The sequence below is a fragment of the Rousettus aegyptiacus genome, unplaced genomic scaffold (genome assembly GCF_014176215.1).
Source record: "Rousettus aegyptiacus isolate mRouAeg1 unplaced genomic scaffold, mRouAeg1.p scaffold_m13_p_13, whole genome shotgun sequence".
In the NCBI taxonomy this organism is placed as follows: Eukaryota; Metazoa; Chordata; class Mammalia; order Chiroptera; family Pteropodidae; genus Rousettus; species Rousettus aegyptiacus.
The window spans coordinates 37240796-37267531 of NW_023416288.1; the positions used below are offsets into that span (position 1 = coordinate 37240796).

General features: G+C 49.4%; 1 protein-coding gene across 1 annotated transcript; it reads left to right on the forward strand.

Annotated features, from left to right (window-relative positions):
• The first annotated feature begins 1119 nt into the window (after positions 1–1119).
• Positions 1120–26644, forward strand: MTURN (maturin, neural progenitor differentiation regulator homolog). The gene is made up of 3 exons (XM_016123839.2): positions 1120–1347; positions 10298–10420; positions 21399–26644. Exons 1-3 carry the CDS (start codon positions 1186–1188, stop codon positions 21507–21509), a joined length of 396 nt encoding a protein of 131 aa, XP_015979325.1. The 5' UTR covers positions 1120–1185; the 3' UTR covers positions 21510–26644.
• Positions 26645–26736: the final 92 nt, after the last annotated feature.

Genomic DNA, 26736 nt, shown 5'->3' on the forward strand with positions numbered 1-26736 from the left:
CGAATGTTTGTAGCATGAATGTTATTTGACGTGTCACGGCTAGTGGTCATTCAATTCCTGGGGGCGAGGGCTCTGTCCGAGGCATTTTCTGCAATCCAGCGATGCCTTTCGAGGCCTGGCAGCCAGCAAGCATTCAACAGGTGCAATCTTTGGGCTATGCACTCTTGCCTTAAAATGTACTTTCTCCTCTTTCAAACTAGCAGTTGATCATTTTAGGCCACGCAATATAAAGCGAAGCTGAATAATATTTGAGGTAGTCATATAATGCTTATTTCTAAGAAATACTCAGCGTTATGTTAACGCAAAAAAAGACAGTTTCATCTTCCTTTCCAAATGGACATTCATATCAGTGTCTAGTAAGTGGATTTATGGGAAACATTACATCCTTTGGAGGGCAGAGCTTTGATTCTGAAAAAGAAAAACATTTCCCTTAGATTTTCTCAGCTCCTGCATTGCTAGCTTCAGACAAGGTACAAATTATCTGCAATTCTGTGGGCGTCCCCTGCATTTAAGTCGTACTGGGGAAAAACGCTTTTCCGGCCTTTTAACTCCAGATACACGCTACCAGGGACAACTAGCTTTTTTCGCTTTACTGTCACCCGGGAAGCCGCGGAGGTCGGGCCCGCGCTGTGACGTCACCCGGCTCGCTGACCACGGCGCAGATCTCAGGCTCCGGTGATTGGCTCGGGGTCCATGACGTCACGGGCAGGGGCGGTCCCCGCCTCGTAAGGGCCCAGGGAGGCTCCGGGTTCGTTTCTAAAAAAGAAAAGGGGCGGTCGGCGGCGGGGGGGGAAACTGAGGACCCAGCGGAGCGCCCGGCCCCTCCCGCCGCGCCGCGCCCCGCCACATCCCGCGCGCGACCCCGCCGCGCCGAGCTCCTCGGCTGCCCGCGAGAGGGCGGGCGGGGAGGCGGGCCGGGGAGGAGCCGGGCGCGGCGCTGCGCGGCCCCTGGCCACCGCCCACCCTGTTACACACAGCATGTAAACAGAGGCCGCCGGGAGGAGCCCCGGGAGCGGAGGGAGCCCGCGCCGCCCGGCCGCGCCGCCTGCCCCGGAGCCTGCGGAGCCGCGCGCTGCCCGCCCGGGAGGAGGGCGCCCGAGGGCGGAGGGCGGGCGGGAGGCGGAGGGAGCGCGAGGCGGGCGGCGCGAGAGGCGGCGGCGGGCGCGGCGGGCGCGGCGGGCCAGGATGGATTTCCAGCAGCTGGCTGACGTTGCGGAGAAATGGTGCTCCCACACGCCCTTCGAGCTCATCGCCACGGAGGAGACCGAGCGCAGGATGGATTTCTACGCCGACCCCGGCGTCTCCTTCTACGTCCTGTGCCCGGACAACGGCTGCGGGGACAATTTTGTGAGTGCCTGGGGGAGGGACCGCTGCAGCGCTTGGGAGTGTGGCCTCGCGGCCGCTTCCCTGCGCCCGAGCTCCCGCACGCTGGGGAGGCAGCGGGGCTGCGGGTGGGGGGGGGCGTAACCGGTTCGCCGCTGCGCACCCCGCTGCCCGCGCACCCCGGGAAAGCCCTCGGGCCGGGCGCGGCGTTGTCAGCGCTCCGGGCGGGGCCGCGGGTGGGGGCGGCCGGCACGGATGCCTTTAGGATGCGGGGAGCCGAACTGGGGCGGGCCCTTTGAGGGACGGGACCCCAAGGCCGGTGCCCAGTGCTTGCCTTGGAGCATCTCCCGGGTGTCCCGCGTCGCACGGACTCTCCCGCAGGATCCGGAGTCTGGGGCGTCCTGCACCCCGGCGTCCCGTCCGGGTGAGGAACACCGTCCCTCTCCCAATGCGCGGATACAACTCCTTGAGTTGTTCGCGCCTGGAGAACCTCCCAGTCCCCCTTGGTGATTCCCTGCGCTGCCGTTTTGGACACAAAGCCTCTGTCCACAGTAGCGATGCCCCATCTTCTGGACCTTCTTTGCGGAATTACACCCCGGATCCTAAAAACGCACGCGCGCCTGCGCGAACACACACACACACACACACACACACACACACACACGCACGGGCTCGCCTATCCCCTGTGCTTCCATTGCTCCTCTGTGAGCTGAGCGGGTTCTGTCCGGCTGAGGCCCCCCTAAAAGCCCTTTGGTTTTTCCAGATGAGAGGTAATTCCTCCTCCCCACCCCAGACCCTGCTCCTGCCCCGGGCTTGGAGGGACCGGGACCTGGAACTGCCGCGTCCAAATTTTTGACTTTGCACCCTATGCCCACTTGGGATCTTGGGGCGTCAGTTTGGGAAGGAGATACAGAGGGCAGGGGAGTTGGGGTAGGAGGTGCAGAGGCCGGGCGAGGATGGCGCTCCGGGAAGTGTTCGTAAGGATGGGGAAGAAATAATGGTCCCCAAATGTAAGATGGAGGCAGCTGTGGGCTCAGGTTACTGTGTGTGGTCGCCGGCTTGAGCGTGCAGTTGGCGCTGCTGCCGCCCCTGCGGACAGAGGTGGGGCAGCACCTAGACGCTTCTCGGCCCTGAAACCTCAGGTGGGGTGCGACAACGCTGGGCCGAGGTCCTCGGGGCTGTGCGCCCCTACCACCCACGGGAAGTTCTCAAAGGAGTTGGAGACAGCACGATCCCCTTTCCTGATTTCGAATAGACGTCCAAGCAATAAAGCACGCCCCTCCCACCACCTCCACCCCACCTCGCGGAGGGGAAGAAGCCCCCTGGGCCCCAGCCCGGTGACAGCGTAGAATAGGGATTGCCTCGGGGGACAGCCAGATGTGAGTCCTCGCCCACCATGTGGCTCTGGTCAGTTGCACATCCAAAAAATGGGTATAATGCCAGTTCCCCTGGCATTGGTAAAGCACCTAACATTCTCCATACACAGCAAGGGCCCCCAAATTTGAATGAGAGGTTGGACCAGGGGTTCCCTGAGTTTAGAGCCTGTCTCTTTGTAAAGAACCTTAGCATCCTCACCTGTAAAATGAGGTGAATCAGAATGCCACCATCACAGGTATTTGTGAAGTGCAAGTAAGCTCTAAATATATGTAAAAACAGGGTTCACTGTAGTTAAAAACAAATAACTGAAATGTTATTATTGAGAGGAGTGGGAGATGGTTGAAAAGGAATTCACTCCATTGTAGACGGTTGAGAGAGCCCCAAGGATAGAGTGGAAAGGCTCTAGAGTCCAACTAATTGCTGTGTTGGGGGTTGATTAGAAGTCTCTTCTAGTCCTGGGCTTGCTTCGTGGGCCAGTAGCCTCTGACCTTCCTTACTGTGTGACACAGGGCAAGAATCATGGTGATCTGGATTTTATGGGGAAGAGTTCCGCTCAGCTTTCAGGCTGGGACTGCAGGACACGTTTCTGAAGAAATTAGTCCGGGAGATTAAGTGGGTGGAGAAAATGCAAGGTCATTCTCTTGGCTCGATTTTATGTATGTCAGACCATTCAGAAACATTATGTATATCAAGCCTTTTTCAAGACCGCCTGAATTTTAAATGTTTTCCCACCTGTATGAATAAACTTTGCTGGAAAGCATTCATTTCCTGACAATTAAGTGAACTAGATAAGGAAGAAAGGCGATGAGGAAAGTAATTTCTTGGGTAGACTGGCACCTTCTCAGTTTCTGGAGGCCATAGTAGACAAGGTGCCTCAAATCTGTCCCAGGCCAGTTTCCTCAAGCTGCTGTTTGCCTCTAGTTAAAGGAACAGGCACAAAATAAATGTCCTACCTCTGTTATTTTTCCCTTTTGCAGGAAAATCTGTTAAACATTAGAAGAAACTTAAAATTAGTGGAATCTATATTCTGAAAGATTTCTTAATAAGATTATTTACATAGCATTTCTTAATCTGTAGTGTTTTCACATTCTTTCAATGAACGTTCATCGAGGGCTTATTTTGCACCAGGTCAGGGCTGCCTGGAATATAAATAGGGTCTCTGCCCTCACACCCCTGGGGCCAGTCTGCCTGTCTAAGAGGCACTGGTGCTTAGTGGTTAGAAGTGCCCAGGCTCTGGGGTCAGGCTACTTGGGTTTGCACCCCAGCCCTCCACGCCTAACTTTGTGCTTTGGGGGAGGTTTTTTAATCTCTCTATGACGCGATTGCCACATCTGTAAAATGGGGCTGATAATGTCAGTACCTTCCTAGCAAGCTCGTTTAGAACAGTGCCTAATATGGGGGTGATGATGTTAGTGACTCTGGCAGAGTCTCCGGATCTATTTAAAACCTAATCCAGGTTCTGTCCCCACCATGCCCCACCTGACGTAGACTTTCACAGTAAAACCGAAACTCTCGCCCTGGCTGCAAGCCCACACTCGATCCGTCTCTGCCACCTCTGTGACCTCATTTGGACCGTTCTTCCCCCTTACTATGTTCCCGCCACGCTGGCCCTCTGACCTTCAGACATGTGAAGCTCGGGGCCCTGGCTCTGGCCGTTTCCTCTGCCCGGATCACTCCTCCCCCACACCTTTATTTGGCTGGCTCCTTCATGCCATTCGGACCTGGGAGAAACCTCCTGACCACATATCTCTCACCTCACCCTCTTCTCTTCTTATCGTAGCAGTCGTTAGTATTTGATAGTCTCCTGTTTACTTTTGCTTATCCCGCTAGACCGTAGGCTTCATGCGAGCAGTGACATTAGTCTGTCTCGTTCATCACTGTGTTCCACCCAGCACTTGGAACAGTGTCGGACACATGATAGGTGCTCGATCAGTGTTTGTGAGAACGAATAAAATAATGAATGAACGAATGACAGTCTAGGGCAGGAGACAGGTGTTACATTTCAGGAATGACAGCTTCGAAGAACAGTGACAACTACCACTCACGTGCAGTTTACTCTGTCAGGCAATGCTCTGAGCACTTAGCATGTGTGAACTCCTTTAATCCTAGTAATATCACAAGGCACTCTATAATTATTCACTTTATAGTTGAGGATGCTGAAGCACAGTGAGATGTACTGACTTTCCCACAGCTACTAAGTGGTAGAGCAGCTGAAACCATAGCCGTATATTCTGTATTGAACGCATAGATCGCAGGAGTAACAGCTGGGGACCCAGTTCAGAATATGGGTTCAAGGGCAGCTTCTTACTGGGCCTCACAAAATTCTAAGGGGTAGATATTATTATCCCCATTTTCTAAGCGAGGACACTGAGGCACGGTGAGTTTAAGGGACTCATCCAGGTGTGTACCGCTAAGACGCCGCAGAACCAGGACTTGAGCCTGAGGCCAGGGGCATGTCCTCTTCAGCATGCAGAATGCCCCACAGGCGGGGTCGGGCCAGTAGCTCCAGAGGCCTGGGAGCAAGGACTTCCTTTACTCTAACTTCCGCTTTGGCAGCTCCTAGGTCCGTTGTGCACTCCGTCCCCTTCTCGCTTCGTAGGCCATCCAGGCCACTCTGTCCCTTCCCAAACTGCTGCTCTGATTTGGGGCTCTCTCTGCGGACGCCCCACGAGGTCAGGTCTTGGGCTAAAACGAAGCCGCCAATGCCTTGTCTGGGCTGGGAGTTCCGGGACAGGGCTAACCCCGCCCGGCAACAGCTGTGACCAGGAGGGGACTGTGGGCTCCCAGGCAGGTGACACGCTCCCCTCTTCTGCCTACTCAGAAGATCCCGAGGGCTCCGTCAGGCTTGAGGAGTGGGGCGCTGGCAGCCAGACAGAGGGGCAGGTGTGCAGGGGGCAGGCGCCCCTGGGCTCGGTGGCACCACTGCCCTCCCATCCTGGCCCTGGACAAGGAGCCCGTTCCCCGCCCCTCCCTGGTGCCTGGGCGCTAACGACTGGATGTGGGAGGCCCCCTGTTGTCCTGCCCTTTCTGCCAAACCATCAAAACACGTTTGGATCTAAAATTTTGTATAGTTTAATCCCTCCTCAATGCAAAAACAAAGAGAGATAGTATTGTTTCCAGAAAAACTATGTGTTTTAATGCTACATGTGTGCACATGCCTATGCCCATATATATATATTTTCCCCCATTTTCATTCTAAACTTGTCTCTAATCATTCCTAACTATGTGACCAAATAACCACCTTTCCATTTTAGAGAAGAAAATGTAACTTGTTTAACTGAGATTGCGTCGTGTTTAAGTGGCGGCATAGTGGAGAGAAAGCACTCTCTTGTCTAATTTAAACTCCACCCTCAGTTTCCTCATCTGTCAAATGGGGATAATCATATCTATATTGTATTATTATTGTGAGGATTGAGTGGGGGACGATGGTAGACAGTCAGGCTTTCCACGGTGGCCAAGCATTCTTCACGTAGAGAGACTTATCAGGGGAAAAGATAAGCCCTTGTCTGTTCATGGAGCGGTGGTGATCCCAAGGAGGGCAAAGTCGTGCTAGTGTGAGTTGAGATAGGAGTCAGCTTATCTCCTGCAGTCTTTATAACCGCCCTGTGAGTATCATTATTTTCTATGACTCACAAATGAAGGAACTGAGGCTCAAGGTGAAGGTGTACGAATCTCTGCTGAGGCCCTGGCTTTGCGCCTTGCTCCCTGTGTGACCACAGCCAGGTTGCTTAACCTCTCTGAGCCGCAGTCGCCTCTTTGGTAAAACGGGTGAGGGGCTGACATAAGGAGCAGGTCAGAGGTCTAGCCGGTCGTGCCCTTCCCACCCGGCGCAGACCTGCGTCGGGTGGCCTGAGACGGCTCGTAGCTTGTATCCTCTGCTGTCGTTTGTGAGGACAGCAGTCCGTTTGGTTTCAGCTACACCAAGTCAAAACGGAGTCCCTGGAACTGACGATGGCAAAAACCCCAAGTCAGAACCGCAGTGGGAATGAAGCCCATTGGCAGCGGCCCTTGGTGCTCAGAAACACTGTGCTGAAAAAGGTATTCGTAAGGGGGAATGACTTCAGTGACCTGATACCATTCTGGAGTAAGCGGGTTATCGCCATCTGCCCTATAGAAAACAGGAAGGTGGTCATTCTTCTCTTTGCAGATGACGCAGTACGTTGTTGACAGGCGTTGATAATAAACTCCAGCCCAACTTAATAACAGAAAGAAGGGCCATAGACGGGCTGTTCTAAAATCCAAGTGCTCACCGGGGATCTTCAGCTCCTGATAGGAAGGAAGTTGTGGGAACGAGTAGGCTGATCCGGGAGGTCCGGTGGGGGCCACCGCACTGCCACCCGTGCAGTCCTGAATTAGGAGTTGCGTTTAGTCAATACTGACATTCAGGTCTTTAGATGTCATGCTCATCCCCACTCCCAAGCCCCAAATTTGCAGTTAGTCCCAGTTCTGCTCTGGTTCTGGTTCTCAGAGTGCGGCCCCAGAACCAGCAGCCCTCTGAGCATCACCTGGGAACTTGTTGGAAATGCAAATCCTCGAAGCCCCGGCCCCATCAGACAGTCCCGGGCAGGGCCCAGCAACTGTGTGTTAATAAACCTGCAGGTGACTGTGGCACGCTAAAGCTTGAGACTCGCTGCTTTCTCTCCTTCGCCAGGCCCGTGCTTGGCATTCCTCCCATTACAGCAGGCGAGGTCTGTCATCTGCCTGAGCTCTAATTATCGTACTGGGAAGCCAATACATTCTGTACCTGCATTCGTATTTGTCAGGAAGTTACTGTACATTGTTCAAAGCCACAGCTTCTCTGACCCCGATTCTAGCTTTTTTTTTTTTTTCATGGCCCAAGTGGGTGTTCGGTTACACATGCTTAAAATATTTTCCAAGTTCAAGCTCTGGTGGCCATGCCCTGTGGCGCAGGATTCCGGACCTTCAGTCACCCCTTGTCTTTGTGCAGACTAGACCCCACACCCCATCTTCAGGAGCATCATCAGCCCACCCACCCGGTGGTCTTCCTGCGCTGTCCCTGGTGCTGGGATGGGGCCCCTCAGTCTTTCCTAGTCGGTACCCAGCCCGCCCCCAGCCCCTTGCCCGCCAGTTCTGAGGAGCTGGACTGTTTCCCCTGCGAGCGCCGCCTCTGGCGCCGATTGCACCGCCTTCTTTGCCTCGACCTCTAGGCGGCAGCAGAGGCCGCTCCGCCCCACCCTCACACGCGGCGCATTTACCTTGCACCGTGTGTCCTAATCGCACTTGGTTTTTATCTTATTTTCCTCCCATTGTTTTCCCTTTGTCCTCATTTTCCCAACTGCAGACTTATTTTTTAGTTCATCGCGTCTTGTATTCTGTGGATCTTTGCTGACTGCTTTGATTAATTTTGGAAGGAAACAGTTTTGAAAAATAAGACTGAGTACTTTTTGTTATGAGATACAATGGATATGAAACAATTAGCATTAATAACTGATGCCTGGGTCTGTCTGATTTCAAACCCCATGCTCCGTCATGTTATCCCGTGGGCAGAGACTCTGTTAAAACTCTTTTAAACCCACAAAACCAGGAGTCCAGGGTGAGTTAGACAGCCACGTGGACAGCACAATGGACAGAAGACCCTTTGTCAGGTGTCGAGTCTTCCTTCTCCAAAATATATTTATAAATCAGCAACTCCAAAAGTGAAGTAATGAGAATTGTGGCCTGAACAATGTCCTCTTGAGGTTAGCGATGCCCTAGAAACAGCCCAAGGAAACCGTCTGCTTACCGCACACGTGGTAAGTGGTCTGCAGTTTCGTTACGAAGTCACATTAGGTGTCTGATCTGCTCAGTGTGTGACCTTAGCCATGTGGCAGGTGGAGAGCCCAACCTCAGCCACCCCTATTCTGCAGAAGCGAAAGGGAGAAGAGGGTACTTATGTCCACCGTTTATTGAACATCCACTGCATGCCAGCCAGGTGCTGTGCCAGGACCTTAAAGTTTGAAGACAGGCTTAAAGTTTTCTACCATGTGGCGCTAGATGTTAACCCCCGCTTCAACTTGGAGAATTGGAAAGCACTGAAACGTGTTAAAATTTAGGTATGAAAATGGGTACTGAGCAGAACTTACATTAAAGTGGGGCTTGATCGTTCTTGCTGAATCCCCTGATTAAGAATCAAATTCGATATTGGACTTGAAAGCACTTTGTCCTATTCTGCTTTCGTACAGTGTAAGATACTGTTATATAAACGGCATTTCGGTGGCTCGACAACTTTAAGGGTCTCTAATTAACAGGGAATTGTGTTTGAGCTATTCTCTAAAGTTAGAGAATCCAGAGGTGATCTTTGTTAGGTCAAGGTGAAGCTACTCTAGAATTCTGCTGGAATTAGAGCAGCCTGTGTCAGAAATGGACCTTTGCATCTATGAAATACAGGTAATTGGCTGTAAAGATGGCACATTAGCACCTAATTAGTCTGTCTTAGATCTGAGCAGTGTTTTAGGTCTAAGATCCGGTTCTTGGAAATGCCGCAAGGAGAAGGAAGAAGGTGAAATGTGTTTATTGAATTGACAGGCTTATAACTTAACTTCCTGGGGTGATGCCCTAATCGTTTGTATTAGTGGGAGGCAGCAAGTTTGTGCTCGATATGGACCATTTGTCCAAATAAATTTTATATCCTGCTGCCTTGTCCCTGTCCTGTTCTTGCTCTCCTCTGCCAATGTCTTCCTCTCTCCCATGCCTCTATCTATACATTTTTTTTTCTAGTGTTGAACTGTCATTAATTAGTCCCCTCTCAACTGTGATTTTTGGTACCCGGCATCCTGGCAGCCCAATGCCCGACCCTTCTGCATCTAGATCTTTCAAGCCCATTTCTTGGGCTTATTCCAAATCCTGGAACATTTATGGCAAGACTTTAGTTTTAAAGATGTACTAAAATGGATATCCTTATGTAGCATCTAGACTTGAGGAAAAAATAAAAACCTAAAGCCAGTCAGTCTCCTTGGTGTGCCTTAAGATTGGGGAGCAATGCTTAGGTACGATGCCCTCTTAAAGCATTTAAGGGAAGGGGAGCTTCCGGAAGCCTTCCCCCCCCCCCCCCCGCTGTCTCATAGACAACTTTTCTGTGTGTTCTCCTGAATTCACTTCATTCATCACCCCCGCTCAAAGGCTAATCTGGGTAAAGAAGGTCTCGGTCCAAGTTAGTGGTTACAAACTATGCTCAATTAATCCTTCGGCCAGAGCTGAAGGCAAAGGTAATAATCGTGCAGACTCCAGGTTTCTCTTCTGTTTTAAAACCACCCTTAGCCTGTGCTGGAAGTGGGGGGCAGGGCAGTGGAAATCGTGGGTGGAGGGATGTCGACCCCGCTGTCCTTTTTATAGTGTGTGAGCAAATCTGCTATCAAATTGAACAGGTGAGATTGCAGACCGAAAGCACAGGATTTTCTGTAGGCTCTACATTTCCTTATCCCCTTTGATGCAAACACATCAAGAATGAATTTATGAATTTTACTCTGGATTGGAGGCCTTCTTCAAATTCATGTATAATTTTTTTTTAAAAAAAAAATCTGTTTGGCTTTCTGTGTTTCACAGCGAGTGTAATGACCTTGTCTCTGTTTTCTCCCTTCCCGTGCCTGTGGGCACATAGCACGTGTGGAGTGAGAGCGAGGACTGCCTGCCTTTCTTGCAGCTAGCACAGGATTACATCTCTTCCTGCGGCAAGAAGACGCTCCAGGAAGTCTTGGACAAAGTCTTCAAGTCTTTCAGACCCGTAGGTGCCCGCTTGGCTTCTCAAGCCACCTTGTTTTCCGCCATGATTGTGCTTTGAATCACATGGATTGCGGGGGAAAGTGGGCAAAACCTGGGATGACTAATTGTTTTTTTCTCCTGTCTGCTTTGTAGCTTAAAGATAGCAGCAAGTGGAGGGAGGCCGAGGGGCGGGGTGGGGGGGGGGGATGGGATGTGACACAGCTGTGTTGCGGGGTGACAGTTATTTCTAGCATCCCAGGAGTGAAGGATCTCTGATTGGGTGGGAAGCAAACCTCCGGGAGACAACTGAGTATTCCTGTCCTCATCCGGTAGACTTAAAACCGAAATGCACGGAAGTGCTCTGAAGGTTTGCTTATAATAGTGAGGCCTATATTTGGGAAACTTCCAGAAGGTTATAAAAAGGATGTACCTCCATGTCTGTGGGTGTGGAGAAGGACGAAATTGGATGCCCGTTCTGTTCTTTTTCCCTTTTTCTAAACTCTCTTACAGAGAACTTGCTCCCCCAGCCCCCACCCCACCCCTTAGGATTCAGGATTCTGTATGTTTGTGGCTGTGGCGAGCTGACGGTTTGTCTTTCATATTAGCTGAAACACATGTAAAATGAATTTTAGCTAAAAAATATGTAAAATGAATGCTCACCCCCATTTTGAAAATTACCTGTTGCCCCGTATCTTTATTGGAAGATCAAGTCAGATTACCAATGGCAGGATACTTCCCCCAGGTTCAGTTTGGTGCCCACCATAGGCACTGTTCATGTTCAAGGATATTTGACCTAGAATTTCTATTTCTCTTTCAAATCTTTTAAAAACAGTTATCGGCTTCTCTGCTGAAATTTGTAAGCTTGTCTTTTATTTCTCTGAACGTAGTAGGCGTGATTGCATAATAGACTGTATCTGATATTCCAGTATTTCAAGGTTTATAAGTCTGTTTCGTTGTCCCTTGTTTTGACTGGTTCTTATTTTTGGCATGGTGTTTCTTTGTGTGTTGGCTTATCTCCCTGTATGCTGGCTATTGTATTTGAACATTTATATATAGGAATAAACAGAGGTCTAAGATGAGAGTTCACCTCCCAACAACGTGAGACTTGTGGTTCTCGGATGACAAGCCAGGCTGCAGGCCCCGTGTTCCGGTTCGTCCTTGCCCTGAGAGCTGTCTTAGCCCATTCAGGCTGCGAAACAGAATGCCACAGATTGGGCGGCTTAGAAACCACAGAAATGTCTTTCCCACAGTGCTGGAGACTGGGGAGCCCAAGAGCAGGGTGCCAGCGCACTGGGTGTCTGGCACGGGCCTGCTTCTTCAACAGACGGCCATCTTTCCGCGGTAACCTCACGTGCCAGAAGGAGAGAAAGATCTCGCTGGGGCCCGTTTTGTGAGGGCTCTACCCTCGTAACCTCATGACCTCCCAAAGCCATCCCCAATACCATCACTTCGAGGGTTAGGATTTCAACATGTGAATTTGGGAGCACACAGACAAACCTGAGCAAAGGTTTAGGCTTTGGGGGGGTTCCAGCTTAAAAGTGGGGGTGATTTATCACATTCTGCTCCTTTCGAAGACTCTGGATTTGACTCCGGTCCCCCTAGCTCTTAGAGTAGGCCAAGAATGCAGTAAAGTTTCTAGCTGTTTTTCTAGGTCAGCAAATACCCTCAGGACAAAAGCAGCTTTTTATGTTAGGTTTACCTCTCTCTCTAGGTTCTAATTCTTCAATATATTTAAGAAGGCGTTTTTCATATTTAATCCAGCTCTTTAATTTCTCTGTGAAAGAGTTGGTCCCGATCATTTAATCCAGTATTACAAGAATTGGAATTTCAGTGGCTTATGGTGGGTGCTCTGTCTGGTGTGTATCATTCATTCAACCAATTCTTTTTTTTTTTTTTTTTTTAACTTTTTTAAACCGGTTTATCTCATTTAGAACAGATTTTTGACTTAAAAATACTGGTCTGTTTCACTTTCATTTGTTCAATAGATATGTACTCAGTACCCAGTAGGCACTTGGCACAACTTAACTACTATGTTCCGAGCACTTGAATCAAACAGATGAAAATCTTAGACCCGCAGAGCTGATGTTCTAATGGCAGAAGAGACAAGATAACTATGTACAACATAGAACGTGTCAGTGATAACTCACGGAGGGAGGAGTTAGTCGGGGGTGGGGAGAAGGAAGTGTCAGAGTCACTGAAATATCTGATTAGGGGAGCAGGGAGAGCTTCACTCTGAAGGTCACGTTGGAGTGAAACTTGTAGCAAGGCACGAGCCACAAGGAGATCCGGGGGGGAAAGCTTTCTAGAGAGAACAAATGCGAAGGCCACAGGGTGGGAGGTACCAGTGTATAGAGAACAAGATGGGGCTGGCGTGGCCGAGGGGAGGGGACAGGAGGGCGGAGCAAGAGATGAGTGTAGAGAATCCCGGGGGCTCTCAGGGCACCGGAGGACTTGGGCTTTTACTGCAATGCGACGGGGGCCATTGGAGGAGGCCGAGCGCAAGAGGGATCCGGCTTTCCGTTTTGAAAGCCTCCCTCTGACCGCTTGAGCATAGGCTCTCAGGGCGTGGGGGGAGGGGGCAGGAGACCAGCAAGGAGGCCGTCACGGTCCTCCAGGTGAGAGGCGAGGGGGCTGGGACTGAGGTGGTCCCGGCGAAGGTGGAATGAAGGGGTCGGATTCTGGAGATGCCTTGAAAGTAGACCCAGCCAGATCAGAAGGGGGGTGGTGTGAGAAAAAGAGAGAAGACGGAGGGTGGCCCAGAGTTCCTCTGCTGGGCAGTGAAGGGGGCGTCGTCGTCGCGCATCGAGATGGGGGAGGCTGCGGGAGCACAGCTTGGGGACAGTGCCGTCAGGAGCTCCGTTTTGGACATGTCGGCGTTTGAAGTGCCTGTCAGGCATCCACATGGAGATATCCAGGTAGGCACGGTTTTCAAAACTGTTGATTCCCCCACATCTTGTCTCTCTGCAATCGACACCGCTTGGCAGCAGAGTCCCTCGCAGGGGTCCGCTCCATCCATTCGCTGCCTGCCACCCGGTTCTCTCCGTGTGGATGTCGCCTCTGGCGGCCGGCAGAATACCTGCACGACTGGCTTAACTGGGGAAGGCGAGCTCCTGCCAGAACTCACTTTGCTGTTCTTCTTTACAAAGTCAATGGCCGTGTTTTGGCAACCGGGCAGCCATATGTACACGTGGGGGCGGGGGGGAAATGCAGTCCCTAAAAATCCAGATGCGCCACTGGAAACAGTAGGTTTGGTTGCATGTTTTCGGTTCAAGCAGCTGCGTGTCGTGGAGACACGCATTTGATTTAATGTCGTCGGACTTCCCGGGTTCATCAAGCAGAGCCTTATTGTGTGGTGAGCAGGAATGCTGCTCCCCGGGTGAGGGGGGGCCCTGAGCCGGTACAGCACCCCACTTGGTGGCGAAGGTTTTGTGTGCTGGGCGCCTCTAGCGGGGCCTTTTTGCCCCTCTGAGTGGCACCTGCTCAGGATTAGTGACCGTGAAGTACACACAGGGCTTTGGGGTTCTGTCGGGATTGGCCCCGGGCGGGAAGAGAGGGAGTGTCGCGGGCCAGCATGAAGGACTGCTGGACGCTTCTACCTTCCCCATCTGCCCTGACCCGTGCGTGTCTTCCTTCTGCTGCCGTCTACGTTACATCAGGGAGTGCCGGGTCCAGAAATAAGACACAGGAAAGGGTCTTGTTGCCGTGGTAGTTCAATGTTTTTGTTGAAATCACACGTACCCAAGTGCCACACGGTTGTCAAGCCAGTACGCTTCAGCATGTCATTTCCCTGAAAATTTGCAGTAATCCCCTCGATTCGGGCAGCTGCCTTTTGTTTACAGTTGGGGAAACCACAGGACGAATATTTCCGCCTCCATCTTAGAACAGCCTCATCCTTGGCTTCGAATCCTCGTTTCTCCCATGGCCAGCCCCTGCCTTGTGCAGTCTCTCCGGAAACAGAAGGACCTATCTGTTGACAGCCTTCTGCTGCCCTTTGGGGCATCAGTCAAGCAGAGTCAATTAACTTTGCTGAAGCCCGCGCATCCTGCACACACGGGCCAGGCGTGGAGTCGTCTGGCCGTCCTCGGCGATCCTTGTACCCATCGACATACCAGCTTTGTAGGCTGTGATTTTTCCCCCTTTCTCTTGTTAGCCGTCACCCACTGGAGCACTCAACGTCACAGTCAGAGTCCACTCTCGCCCAAGGAATCCATTGCTGGATTTTAAAAGAAACATAATTTTTGCCATCTTTCCCCTTTTTCTCTCTACTTCTCCATCGCATTTTCAACAAAATGTATCTATCGCCCACCTGCTGTTTCCTGAGCACCTCTCTGGAGAGTGAGAGGCAGGACTCAGTGCCCAGCTCTTGCCCTCGAGGGGCCGACCTTGTGGTGGGAGGGGTAGCCGCAGAGACGCACAGAGAGACTCCACGGTACAAGGACGAGCGTCTGTTTTGGTCCAGACACTGCTGGCCACTGTGCAGAACCCACAAAGGACTTACCTCCCCTGCTCTGCTTACTCCATTTTGCTGGTTCTTTGGGGAACTGTTTCCTGAGAGGAACTTAGTGAGCGTGAGCTTCAGGGTGTGGCTTTTGGTCTCTTTACCCAGGGGTGTGGAATTGGGATGCTTCCAAGGTCTGTGGGCAGCGATTCGGATCCCAGCTCTGCCACTTGCTGGCTGTGTGACCTTAGCCAAATTACTTAAGCTCTCTGTTTCTCAGTGTCTTCATTTGCAAAATTAGGAAACAAATGACAACGGTTACTTTAGGGTCGCTGCGATGATTAAATGACTGGGTACTGAGTACAGCGCATTACACATGCCGAGAACTGAGCAGGACTTAGTGAAACCATTTATAGGACTCTTAGATTCTTAGTGGAGAGAATAAAGTTTGCAAAGTGCTTTCAGCACATACTTAACAGAAGCGTCTGGCTAACATAAAGGCTGTTGAAGAGATATCGTTGGGCTATTATAGTCAAAACTTTATCAACATTGGTTTGGGCAAAACAGTAGGCATCCATCCATTCAGTAGTTAATCCACACAACTCACCACCTCAGATCCTAATGCTACACGGAGGGCGAATACACACTGCCATCCCCCTAGAGGGCTGTATGACCAAAGAGCCTCTGGGTGACATTTATTTTCTTTTTTTTTCTGTTTTCCTCTATATTTCCTCTGATGTCACAGAAAACATAATCAGAAACTATGGGTGATATTTATTCTTTTGTTTCTCTCTAAATTTTCTGTGATCTCACAGAAAACATTTATAATCAGAAACCGTGTTGTGTTTTCTGAAGCGCGATGTTGTGTACGATGCATCAGAAGCTGGGAGTATCAGGTGTGAGCGTGCTCACCGAGGAACGACCTGCCGGGCAGCTCGAAGGCAGCCGGGAGGTGGGGCTCGAAGAAATGGCAGGATCTAGACATACTCAGAAGGGAGGAGGGCTGGCCAAGAAGAAAGACCAGAAAGGCTCGTCTTGGCCCCTTGGCTCAAGAGTCCTTAGAGATGTCCTCAGTGGAGGCAGGTGGCTCAGTTCTGCCCTGGCCACTGTGTGGCCTCTAGCAGGTCACTCAGCCTCAGTGTCCCCATCTTTAAAATGGGGGTTCTACCTGTTTCTCTGACTTGTGGATTCTCAGGGAGCTTCAGAATCAAACAGAACGTAACGTACTGACCTGGCCCGCCCACCCTGCTGTGGTTCATCGTGACTCCTGGCTCATCACTGCTGTTAGGAAACGGGCAGATCATGACTCTGGAAGCAGCGGGCAGCTTCTGTCCCCGAGTGACACATTCCATTCCACTCCAGAGCCTCCAGCTGGAACCTAGTCTTCCCCCCACCCACCCCTTCCTGCTGGAACATCATATCTAAATGGCATGACGGCACCAAGCAGGCTGTCACTGCCATCTGAGCAGGCAGGTGCCTTTGTGTTGTGTGACCAATGATGGCTTCAGAGATGCCTATCAGTAGCCTTGATAAAATGCGCATCAGAAAATCACCAGATTCCTGCAGTTTTCTTGTTTAAGTGGCCCTCGGTTGACAGTTCCTCGTCATCACATGACTGAGCTAGGTGATAAAAGAGTAGCTATGGATCTAAGTAATGGTGGTTGTGCCATTCATGGTTTTCTTCCATGTTTCCTTAGCGTTTATTTCGTGACGACTGACAGACTTCCCCCTGGTGAAAACACAGTTCTGTTAGCTGCAGACCCAAACCCCGTCTTCGTTTGCCCTTCCAGAGTCTCTCACAGTTTTGCTTTATTTCCCTGGAGTAGTAACTCTCCCTCCTCTGACTGCCACTAGGACATGAGGGTCACGAGGCACCTGTTGCTATGGCAACTTTGTGTGCCGTTCGGTTGCTGTTGCTTTGATGGCTCCACCTGGAGATAGAGCCCATGGTCCCCCGTGTCTCCGCGCTCTGACTGTCGCTGGTCCCCTCCCTGGGGTCGCTGCGAGACTCCATGTCTTTTCTAGAGAAGCAGACTCACTGGCATGAGCAAGATCGATACCGGCAGTTTGCCACTGACAGCTGAGAGCCAGGGACAGGAAAACCCTGGTGATCCAGAGGAAGTCCAGTTCTTGCTTCTACTCATCTGGTCATGAGTCGGGAAGAAGAGAAGGAATCCACCTGTGGGAAGCTGCTTGTGGGTCAGAAAGTCTGATAAGAAAGGGTTTTGTGCATACATGTGGGTTTTAATAAAGGGCATCATCGATGTCGACAATTTAAGTCGATTATGGCTTTTGTTTCTTGCTCACATTATGAACATTCAAACCCTTGTCTTTTTTTCAGAAAGTGCAGTAGCCTCTAAAAGTAAGAGTTTGCCTTCCACCCTTGCCCATTCGCCGTCTTGCCGCCTGCCTCTTTCCCCCAGGACCAAGAAGGCAGGGAGCAGGATCCCAGCATAGGTTTCTTGGTGCCACTGGCATTATGGGTCTTTGTGATAAATAGTGGCAAATTCCTCAAATGCTTTAGAGGCTCAGTACTCAGGGTGCAGTTCTGGGACCGGCAGTGTCCCCATTGTGGGACGCTCGTTAGAAAGGCAGCATCTCAGGTCCTACCTGAGACCCGCTGGATCAAAATCAGCATTTTTGGTAGATCCCTGGGTGAATCATATGCACAGTAAAGCGTGAGGGACGCTGTTTCAAGGAATCCTCCGGAAAGAGCTTACAGGGGCACTTACCGAAAGCACTGAAGCCCGAGTTGGTTGCCTCTCCAAGGCAGACACCCCTTCCCTTCTGTAAGGACACCCTGATCTAACCCACTGTGCCGAGTGCACTCCACCCTGGAGACAGCAGACGCTAAACGCCACCTCAGTGGCTTCAGCGAGTTTACACCACTTTCCTGCGGATGATCGATACTCTCTTGAGTCTGCAGAACTTTAATCCTCAAGGGTGGGCATCTCTACCCTCCCAGCACAATCCCATCTGGATGGGCGGAACCCAGACGTTCCGGCGTGATCGTAGGTCGTGCGGAGCGAGCTTGTTGGACCGCGGGGCCCTGGGGATGCCGCCACTCTTATCCAGAGTGAGCACAGAGACTTTTTCCCATTAACTGAAAAAACTTCACTGAAATGCAAATTAATGATCATAACTCTCAGCGGTGATTTAACTACACCAGACAGGGTTTCTTGGTCCGTCTCCTTTTCCTTATTAAGGGTGTGTGGTGAAGTAAAGGCGAGGGCTCCAGGGCTCTCGCCAGTCTGCTTGTACGCCTGTCTCTGGCGTGTCGTGTTGACTGTTCAGAATTTGGATGCAGACGTTAACTTCAGGCCGCCTCACCATAGACGGGGATGGGACGGGGCGGGGAACGCCGGGTCGTTTACACGTCTGTACGGCATCCTTTGGCATCCCGGGCAAATTCTCATTCCCGTGCTTTTTCTGTTCTCTGCATGCTTTCGGGCTATACATACTCATAACTGTAGACGTTAACGTTGCATGTGGAATTTTTTAAAAGGTGTGTTACCCGGTAGACAACATGGAAATCTTCAGCTTTACAAACAGCCCTGACAGCCAGAAGGGAGTCTCCTGGGTCGCCTGGCGGTTGGGCATATGGAGTTTGCAGTCCGATGGCCTGGGTTCAGATCTCGCTCTGACCGTAACCTCTAACTCTGGGCACGTCACTCAGCCTCTCTAGGTCTGATCCGTGAAAAGATAATAATAATAGTACCTACCCCTTAGGGTTATCACGAGGACCAAAGGAATGAATAGATGCAAAGCCGCTTACAAGAGTGCCCAGCAGATGGTAACGTAACCAATATTAACTGTTGTTATTAAATCTGAAGTAGGGCGGAATGGATTGGTTCAATGGAATGCTGAATGTAAGCCTGACGGTCAGATGAGGAGGCTAGTGGGATCGAGTTTTTTACTTGCCGCGGTACCAGTGAACACGGAGTGCTCCGAAAGCGAGCCCGGCGGAAGAGAGGGAGCCGCAGGGCCGCAGGCAGCCCACCGGTGCAGCAGCGGCTGAGCGACTGAACCGGCCGTGCTTTGAGATGAGGAGCAAGATAAATGAGCTGACTAGATAATTCACACGAGGCCGCGGTCTGCAGACCATGCCACGTCCGCTCTCCAGAGTTTCTCTGGAGGTAGAACAGGCCAGCGCCCCCAGGAGTCAGCAAAGAAAGGCTGCACCGAGGTGCCTCAAAGGTCCAGAAGGCCATTGAAAACTTCTCTTCTTTCGTCCTCCCGTAAGGACAGGCCATGAGCAGCTCTCAAAGTAGCATCCGAATATTTCCCACCAAAGGGAAGGGCCTCCCATGTTGCTGATGCCCTTGACCTAGAACTGTGCGTGTCGGAGTCACATCGAAGGTAGGGTAGGGGAGCTAGGAAGGGGAGACGGGGACAAGGAGGCGATAAAGGCTCAATGCTTGGCTTGCTAGAACCTCTTCTATAAGCCACCCTAAGCTGAGGAGAGGGAGGGTGCCGAGAGGTTCCCCTGGTTTGGGTCCATGTGAATTACTAAGTATATTATGAAAAAGAATAATCAGTAGCATGTCTCTTTAGGATGGGGTGGAAAATATGTAGATGTGTGCCTCGACTGCACCCTTTCTACCCACACCAGTCATTGCTAATTGACCACGATCTTCCCCACTGAGCTGCAGAATCCTTCCGAACCCAGGGTGCTGAGCAGCCACTCCCCATCAGATTCGTTAAGGTAGAGGGAGCCTAGTGGCTATTCCTCTTTTAAGGGGGAGTATCCCTTTGGTGCAACAAGGAGTTCCATGTATTTGAATTAATACATCTTCTTTTGGCAGTTAGGTGATTCTGGGGTTGTTGGTAGTGGCGACAATATTTATATTTTACTGGTTATTTGAATATGACCAGTCTTTTGACACTGTCACCTTGCTGCGCCATTGAGCAGTTCTTTCAAATAAAAATTGAATACCACAGTATTAGTCATCTGCATCCATCGTAACCAACCGTCGTTTCCCTCTCTCGGAGGCAAACACTGTCTTTTATTCCATCCACTGAGATACGGAAGGGAGACAGTAGCGTGAGGAAGGGGCTTCTCCCTTGTCTAAGCACACATGAGATTGGTACAAGTTTTTCGGACAGGCTGAGATGTGCTGCTCCTGTGAACATTGTCCCTCTGAGACAGTTGCCTCACTCGGCGCTCTAAGGGCACAGCACGTGTCTGTGGTTGGCCGTGTCCACCTTGGCCGGCCACATGCATAATAGGACCAATAGCACTAGCAGGTATTTTTGCCCTGGGTGTGTTCATAGGCCTCTGAGACCCGCAAGAGCTGTGATTTGAGAACTTCAAAGTGAAGGCTTTTTTATTTTTATTTTTTTTAAATCAAACTCTGCTTATCTGTTCCTCCTGTAAGCAAGTGGGAGGGAGCTGGAAGAAAGGGGTGGGCGTGGCAGGGCCCTAGGAAGGCAATGCAAAGTAAACAGAATGGTCCACCTCATTTTTAAGTGTCTTACTGCAGTTAGTGTTCGGATCACAGGGCCATTCGGTGAAGTTGCCTCAAAGTGATCAACCAGGAGGCCCTGTGTGAGAAAGCCCTTTGGCCACGCGCAGGCTGTAAATCTCATGGAGGAGCTGCGGGATGGATGGACGCCCTGTGATCACAGACAAGGCCGAGGAACGCCCAAGGTCACGGCTTCCTCTGGCACCGGAGCTTTGGTTCACCTTGATCTGACCCAGCAGACAGCATGACCCGTTTCTAACCACAAAGACCAGTCGGCGCTTTAAGGAAAGCACTGCGTGTTTATTGTGAATTTCTCTAATGATGATTATGGAGCATTTGGAAAATACAAAAATAATTTAAAAAGGAAACATTTACCTGCAATTATAATGTCGGAAAAAATACCCTTAACATTTGGATGTCTTTCACAGAAATCTCTTTTTCTATGCATTTGTGTATAAACTTTAAGAAAAACTCGAAACTAACGAAAGCAATGAAAAGTTTTCATCATGTTCTTTTTTACGCTTAACGAGCGTATTTTTATATCAGTAGATTATTAAAAATACTGTTTGAAGTGGATAAATAAGATTCCATCTTCTAGATGCACCACAATTTATGTAACCATTTTGTTGAACATTTTAGGAGTTTCTACATTTCTACACGTGCATTATAAATAATAGCAGCATGTGAGTTTAGGGGAGAAGATGGGGGGAGTAGATTTTTGACGCCATAGTGGGAAGTCAGCGCTGTCCATTGTACTGCTGCTCGATCCCAGATACGTGAGCGTGTGTGCAAAGACATCACATTGTTGTGCATGGATGGGACGTGGTGCCGTGTTTTGATACTTAAACACAATAGAGAATCTCTAAGCTCCCCAGTAAAACCTAGCCCTTTGAGCACCAATCCATTGAAGGGTTGGTGTTTCCTTCTCATGCATTTACGAACATGCTGGTAGGGGCAGTTGCCTCCTGAGGGAAATGCATAGCTACTCTTCTCTAAGTCCTGTCCAGTGCTGTCAAATTTGGATCGGACGCCCTTTGGCAGTCTTCCTGTCCGGGGCCCTTTGGTGCTCACAGCTGCTTCTCTTCTCCCCCCTGTAGTTACTGGGGCTTCCGGATGCAGATGACGACGCATTGGAAGAGTACAGTGCAGACGTGGAAGAGGAGGAACCAGAGGCGGACCACCCCCAAATGGGGGTCAGTCAGCAGTAAACTTGCCAGGGCGCTCATCTGAGAAGGCGAGTGAGCCCCGTGGTACCCGAGGTGGGGTCACGTGCTCCCGGGTTAGCATTTTGCATTAGTACTTTGAAACTGGACGTCCGACTCCCAGCATCCAAATTAAGATGAAATACCTTTTCAGTGACCACAAAATATCTGGGATGAGCGATGCTCAGAAGTGACCTGAATCTTACTCCCGTTTCAGTGGGTTTCTATGGAGTTGTCTGGTCCCCTTGGCCATTTTGAATTTAGAGTCCATTTCGTGGCTGACAGTTCTCTCTTGAGTTTATGTTGGAGAACTAAACATTCGCTGACTCGAATGTAGAGAACTCTGAATGTATTAAGGATATGTTTTGAGTCCTCGCAGGTGACGTGACTGAGGGAAAAAGCATGGCAGAGAAGAAATGCAGTCTGCACTTTTTATGTACCTTGTAAGTGTCGTAAGTGAAAGGTTTTGCTTATAAAGCATGAGTTTTAATATCTAGTCATTAAACTGCACAAGTGCAAATACAAGGGCAGAAAAAGATAATCACTTAGCTTTGGATGGAGAGGGTAAGAGAGGCAAAGAAGCCTTTGTTTTACGTGTGCTGCCATTATCGAGTTATCTAGTTATGTGGCCGCCGGTTCATGGTTAGGTGTAGACATACTTGCATGTTCAGTTATTTTAAAACATGCTAATTCCAAAGCCACTTGTAAAGTCTTAATAGTGGGAAATCTAAATGGGGTGACATAAGTTATCAGTTTCTTTAAAATGTTTATAAACTGTCCCATATATGAAATGAAACATTTACCTTCTCTATTTATAATGAGATGGCAACTTATTAAATCATGAAAACATCCAGAATCCAAGTGCCACATCAACTTTGAAGCCATAGATAAATTTAATGGGAAAATAAACCAGGATAAAAAAATTTTGAGAATACGATGGAATCCTTCTTTACTTTCTTAATCTTTTATTCTTAAAAAAAAAAAAAAAAAGTCAAGAAAGGATCCCACTGTATGATTTATGAGAAATTGTAATCAAGTGCTTTAAGGAACCTAATTGTGGTGAATTTTTAAAGCGATACAGAAGTGGGAATCTTTTCATCGTGGGTTAACTTGGTTCAAAGGAGAAATTTCAGTGATCAGAATTCTCAGACAACTCACAGGAACAACTGTTGTCATCACTTGGCCAACAAATGCTTGTAGGGGAATCCTTTGCCTTGCGAACATGGACTGATTTAAAACATGCATTTTCTTGGACTGTTCTGCATCTCTGGTTCTAACAATGTAGGATGCTGAATGCCTCTCTTACATCACTTAACTAGGCATAGCATCTGGGGTAGGAATGTTTTTAACATGCGTGCCTGTTGTCAAATTTTTGGATTAAAAATAAAAAGCAGCAGCAGCAGAGGCCACAGAGCTTATGGGAGTCTCATGTATCGTCCAGGCTCGGTGTAAACCCGATTCTCTCAACATTTTCTATTTAATTGGTCCTCTGAGGAGCGTGGCTGCACGTGGTCAAACCATGTACTGCAGTTTCAAGTCGGTGGGTAAAATAATACAGTGCTTTCCATTCGTGATTCAGTACCCATGTTTTTTCTTTTCTTGGAAAAACATATTCAAGGTTATTCCAAGTAAAATGAATTTCCTTCCAAGATGCCCATTAAAACAAACCTTGATATTTTATCTAGTGGGGCAAATATATTCCATGGTTTGCTCCCTCGCCTGTGTTCTGATGGGCTCTGTACCTGAGCACAGGTGTTTGGGAAGCTGTACCTTCTATCGATATTGCCCAGGTTTGGTCACCTTCGATTTAACACAATAGGCCAAAAGAATGACTTCTGGAGTTGCAATGATGAAGCTTGACTAGCTTGCTCCATTTAAAGGTAAACTGGAACTTATACACAGGGGCTTAAAACCTAAATTTGCATATGTTTGAAAATGAAATGGACATTAATATAAAATGTATTTTATCAAAAAAGTGTTTAGGCTTTGACCGAATGCATTTCAGAATTATTATGTTAATATTCTCTATTCCTAAACATTGAGCTGAGATAGACTCACCAGTTCAGTGGGCTGAAGAGAAACTGGTCTTTTTTCCAGCCCCAGGGCTAGAGGACAACATCGCCGTATGTTACTTATTTTCTTAGCAAATCAGACCGTTTCCTCTCAAACTCCCCTTTCTGGGTGCGCAGCCGGCCAGCGCTCGCTGACGCATGCGCACGCGCTCGGGTCGTGAGCGGCGCTGAGTTCGCGCAGTGCTTCCCTCCACCTGGTGGGCCGTGAGTCAGGCAGTTCGTGGTTTCTGTTGCGGAAATGGTCCCATGGCTGGACCAGTCCCGACTTCCGCAGACATAAACACCCACTTACCAGGAGGCAGTGCTCCGCAGTGGGAGGAGAGTTGACCCAGGAGGTGGGGGAGAGGCCTGGGTTCTAGCGCCGACCCTGCCAGTGACCGCGTGACCTTGGCCATGCCCCCTAACTTCCCTGAAACGAGGGATGTTTGCTCTTCCTGCTTTAACTACTGTTCTTCCATAACTGCCTTACGATGTGTGTGGGCGTGAAGAGCAACAATCAAGGAAACCGTAAGGGCGATGAGAAGGAACTACGTTTTGAATCTCACTGTCTTAGGGTCCTGGGCACAGGAGTTCCTGTTTCCGTTGGTCTGCGAGGGTCCAAACCCTCTGGGGCCTGATCCTGAGGGGCCGATAAAATTATCTTCCTTAAGTAGGAGGGTAAAGTCAGGACCTAGAAGATACAGAAAACCTACTTACTTGTCTCAGTTGTACACGCACTGCCCATGGAAGGCATGGTTTTATTTGTACCCTGACTGTGGCTTTGGAAATGAAATATGTTTAACTTAACTGAGAGGGGGAAATTTTACATGAAGAATAACTGGAAGAGAGTGAAAGATGAGCCATCTCATCCGGTAGAGAGAGAATGTGTGAGTGTGTGTGTGTGTGTGTGTGTGTGGCTGTGTGAATAGGGGATTGATTGCTTGTTGATCGCTGTGGACCAGCTGTGAAATCATGCCTGTGATAACATTACGAAACCTTGATCCTGGGTTTGAGTGAATGCATCGCAGAGACGTTTTCTGACTACTCGGTTACTTCTCTCTGCCCGGTAATCATAGCAAGCCGACTTCGGGGAATCGGAGAGTGAATTGTGGAGCCAGGGAGGGAGGTGACAGCCCACGCAGTGCCGGCCACCACTTTGGATTCAGTTAACGCCGACATGTCCACTCCATTCCCCAGGCTCATGGCAGCATGGGGGTCCTTTTTGTTCTTCCATGACTAGGACACAAAAAGTTTCTTCTTTAGGAATTCTCCCTGGGCCCTGGTGCCAGAATTAGGTTTCCAACATACTTAAATGAAAACCTCTCCTAGTCACGTCATTTTTCACATGTAAGCAGAAACCATCCTCTAGTACAATTGCATCCCTAAATACTGTTTCTGTTTTGTGAGAGCACAAAGTGCGTGGACCTAAGGGAGCTGTGACGCCAGCACATTAAAATGAACACGTTGGGAAACTGGTACGGACAAATCTGATTCTCATGGGTTGAGAGGCAGGGAGGAGTAGGCGGGACTTAATCTGGGGTGGGAGGTGACTGACAGTAAGGGCGACTGGGAGAGTTAGGGTCAGATTCTTTAAAAAATAAAAAAAAATAAAAAAAATAAAAACAGAAAGCCCAGAGGCAGTTACGATGTAAGGTCCAGGAAAACTGTTTTCATGGCTGGCTCACCAGGAGCCTGCTTTCCTCAGAGACTGCCTGCATGTTGAGAAGTAAGGCCTGTCCTTGGAGTGGCTTTGAGACTTTGAAAATGCCCCCCAGCCAAGGAGGAGACAAAGGGCATGTGGCAAATCTGGTGGAGTTCTTATCCTGTATGCAAATCAGCTGTCGGCCTAGAAGCCTGTCTTTCCAAAGTGCTGAGAGATCTGAGAGGGGCTACAGTCACCTGCAGGCTGGACATGAACCAGCCAAGCTCCATCCTGCCGTGGGCTGCAGAGGAGGCCGTGGGTCAGGAGTGCCCCGCCCACGGGTCAGTGGGCAGAGCTCACCTACTCCTACGAGCTGCAGGGTTGTAGAAGGAGCACAGCTAAAACTCAAGTGGGTCACAGATCCGTCTTCCCGATAGTGAGTGCTAACTCCAGACAAGCCATTGTCACTTGCTTAATCTTCAGATTACCAGAGAAGCCTACAGTTCTTTTGAATTAAAAACTAATCCTCTTCCATAAAGATGCAATTCGTTAGTTTGGTTTTGGGATACCAGGGATGACATGAAAGGCCAAAGTCTTTTAGAATTTTATACAGAATAATTCTAAAACTTGCCAGGACGTCAGTAGCTTCTGGAATCCATGGCAACATGGTGTCCATGACAAAATATCTATAGCTCATGTTCATTGGGCAAATTGTTAAATAATATATTTTGTCTTCGATATTTTTATTTAAATTCGGATTACAAAAATAGAAGACCTGTGAACATTTCGTATTAGAAAGCCCATTGAAATCACTAAAGCCGTAGAGGCACAAGCAGTTAAAAGCATGCATCAGGCCACATAAATATATTTCATTTACTGAGGACTGTGTATTCACGTTGCTCAGTACCACAGAGAAAGCTGACAGTCTGTTCTTTATAAAACCGCCTTTCCCTGTTTTCTTCTTTTGTTTCATTTCTGTTTAAGATTTATTTTTACTCTAAGTACCTTCTGATAGCTAGGCAGATGAGGATGCGACGCAGTATGCTGTACAAATGTCAGCGTTTTAGGGGAGAAAGTAAATCATCGATTCTAAAAAAAATCAATCTGTGAGCCAGTTTTAATGTGTATGTGACAGCAGTTTGGCCATCTACATGAGAAGCAAAAAGCAAGGAACAATTTTGGGGGCATTTTTTAGGAAAAAAAAAATGTTTCATGCAGGGTGTGTATGCTTTCTTTGCCTTTATATTTCTTTTCAAAGAAATCTCTTGTAAATGACAAAACTGTGAAATGGGTTGCCAAAAATTGTTGCCCTTTGTTAGATGCTTCCAGCAGTGTAAATCCTAAATTGAACCCTGTTCACATCTGTTCCGTCCTCCCTCCCCCGAGAGTGAGGATCTCATCCAACGATGTAATTACCATACGCTTGCTATTAAAGAGCCTTCCAGACACTGGTGATGTTTGCCTCTTTCTTACTCCCTCCTGCATGGCTGGTCCTAGAGGATGCCGAGGAGCAAGGGACCAGGACCATGGCTAGTTTTGT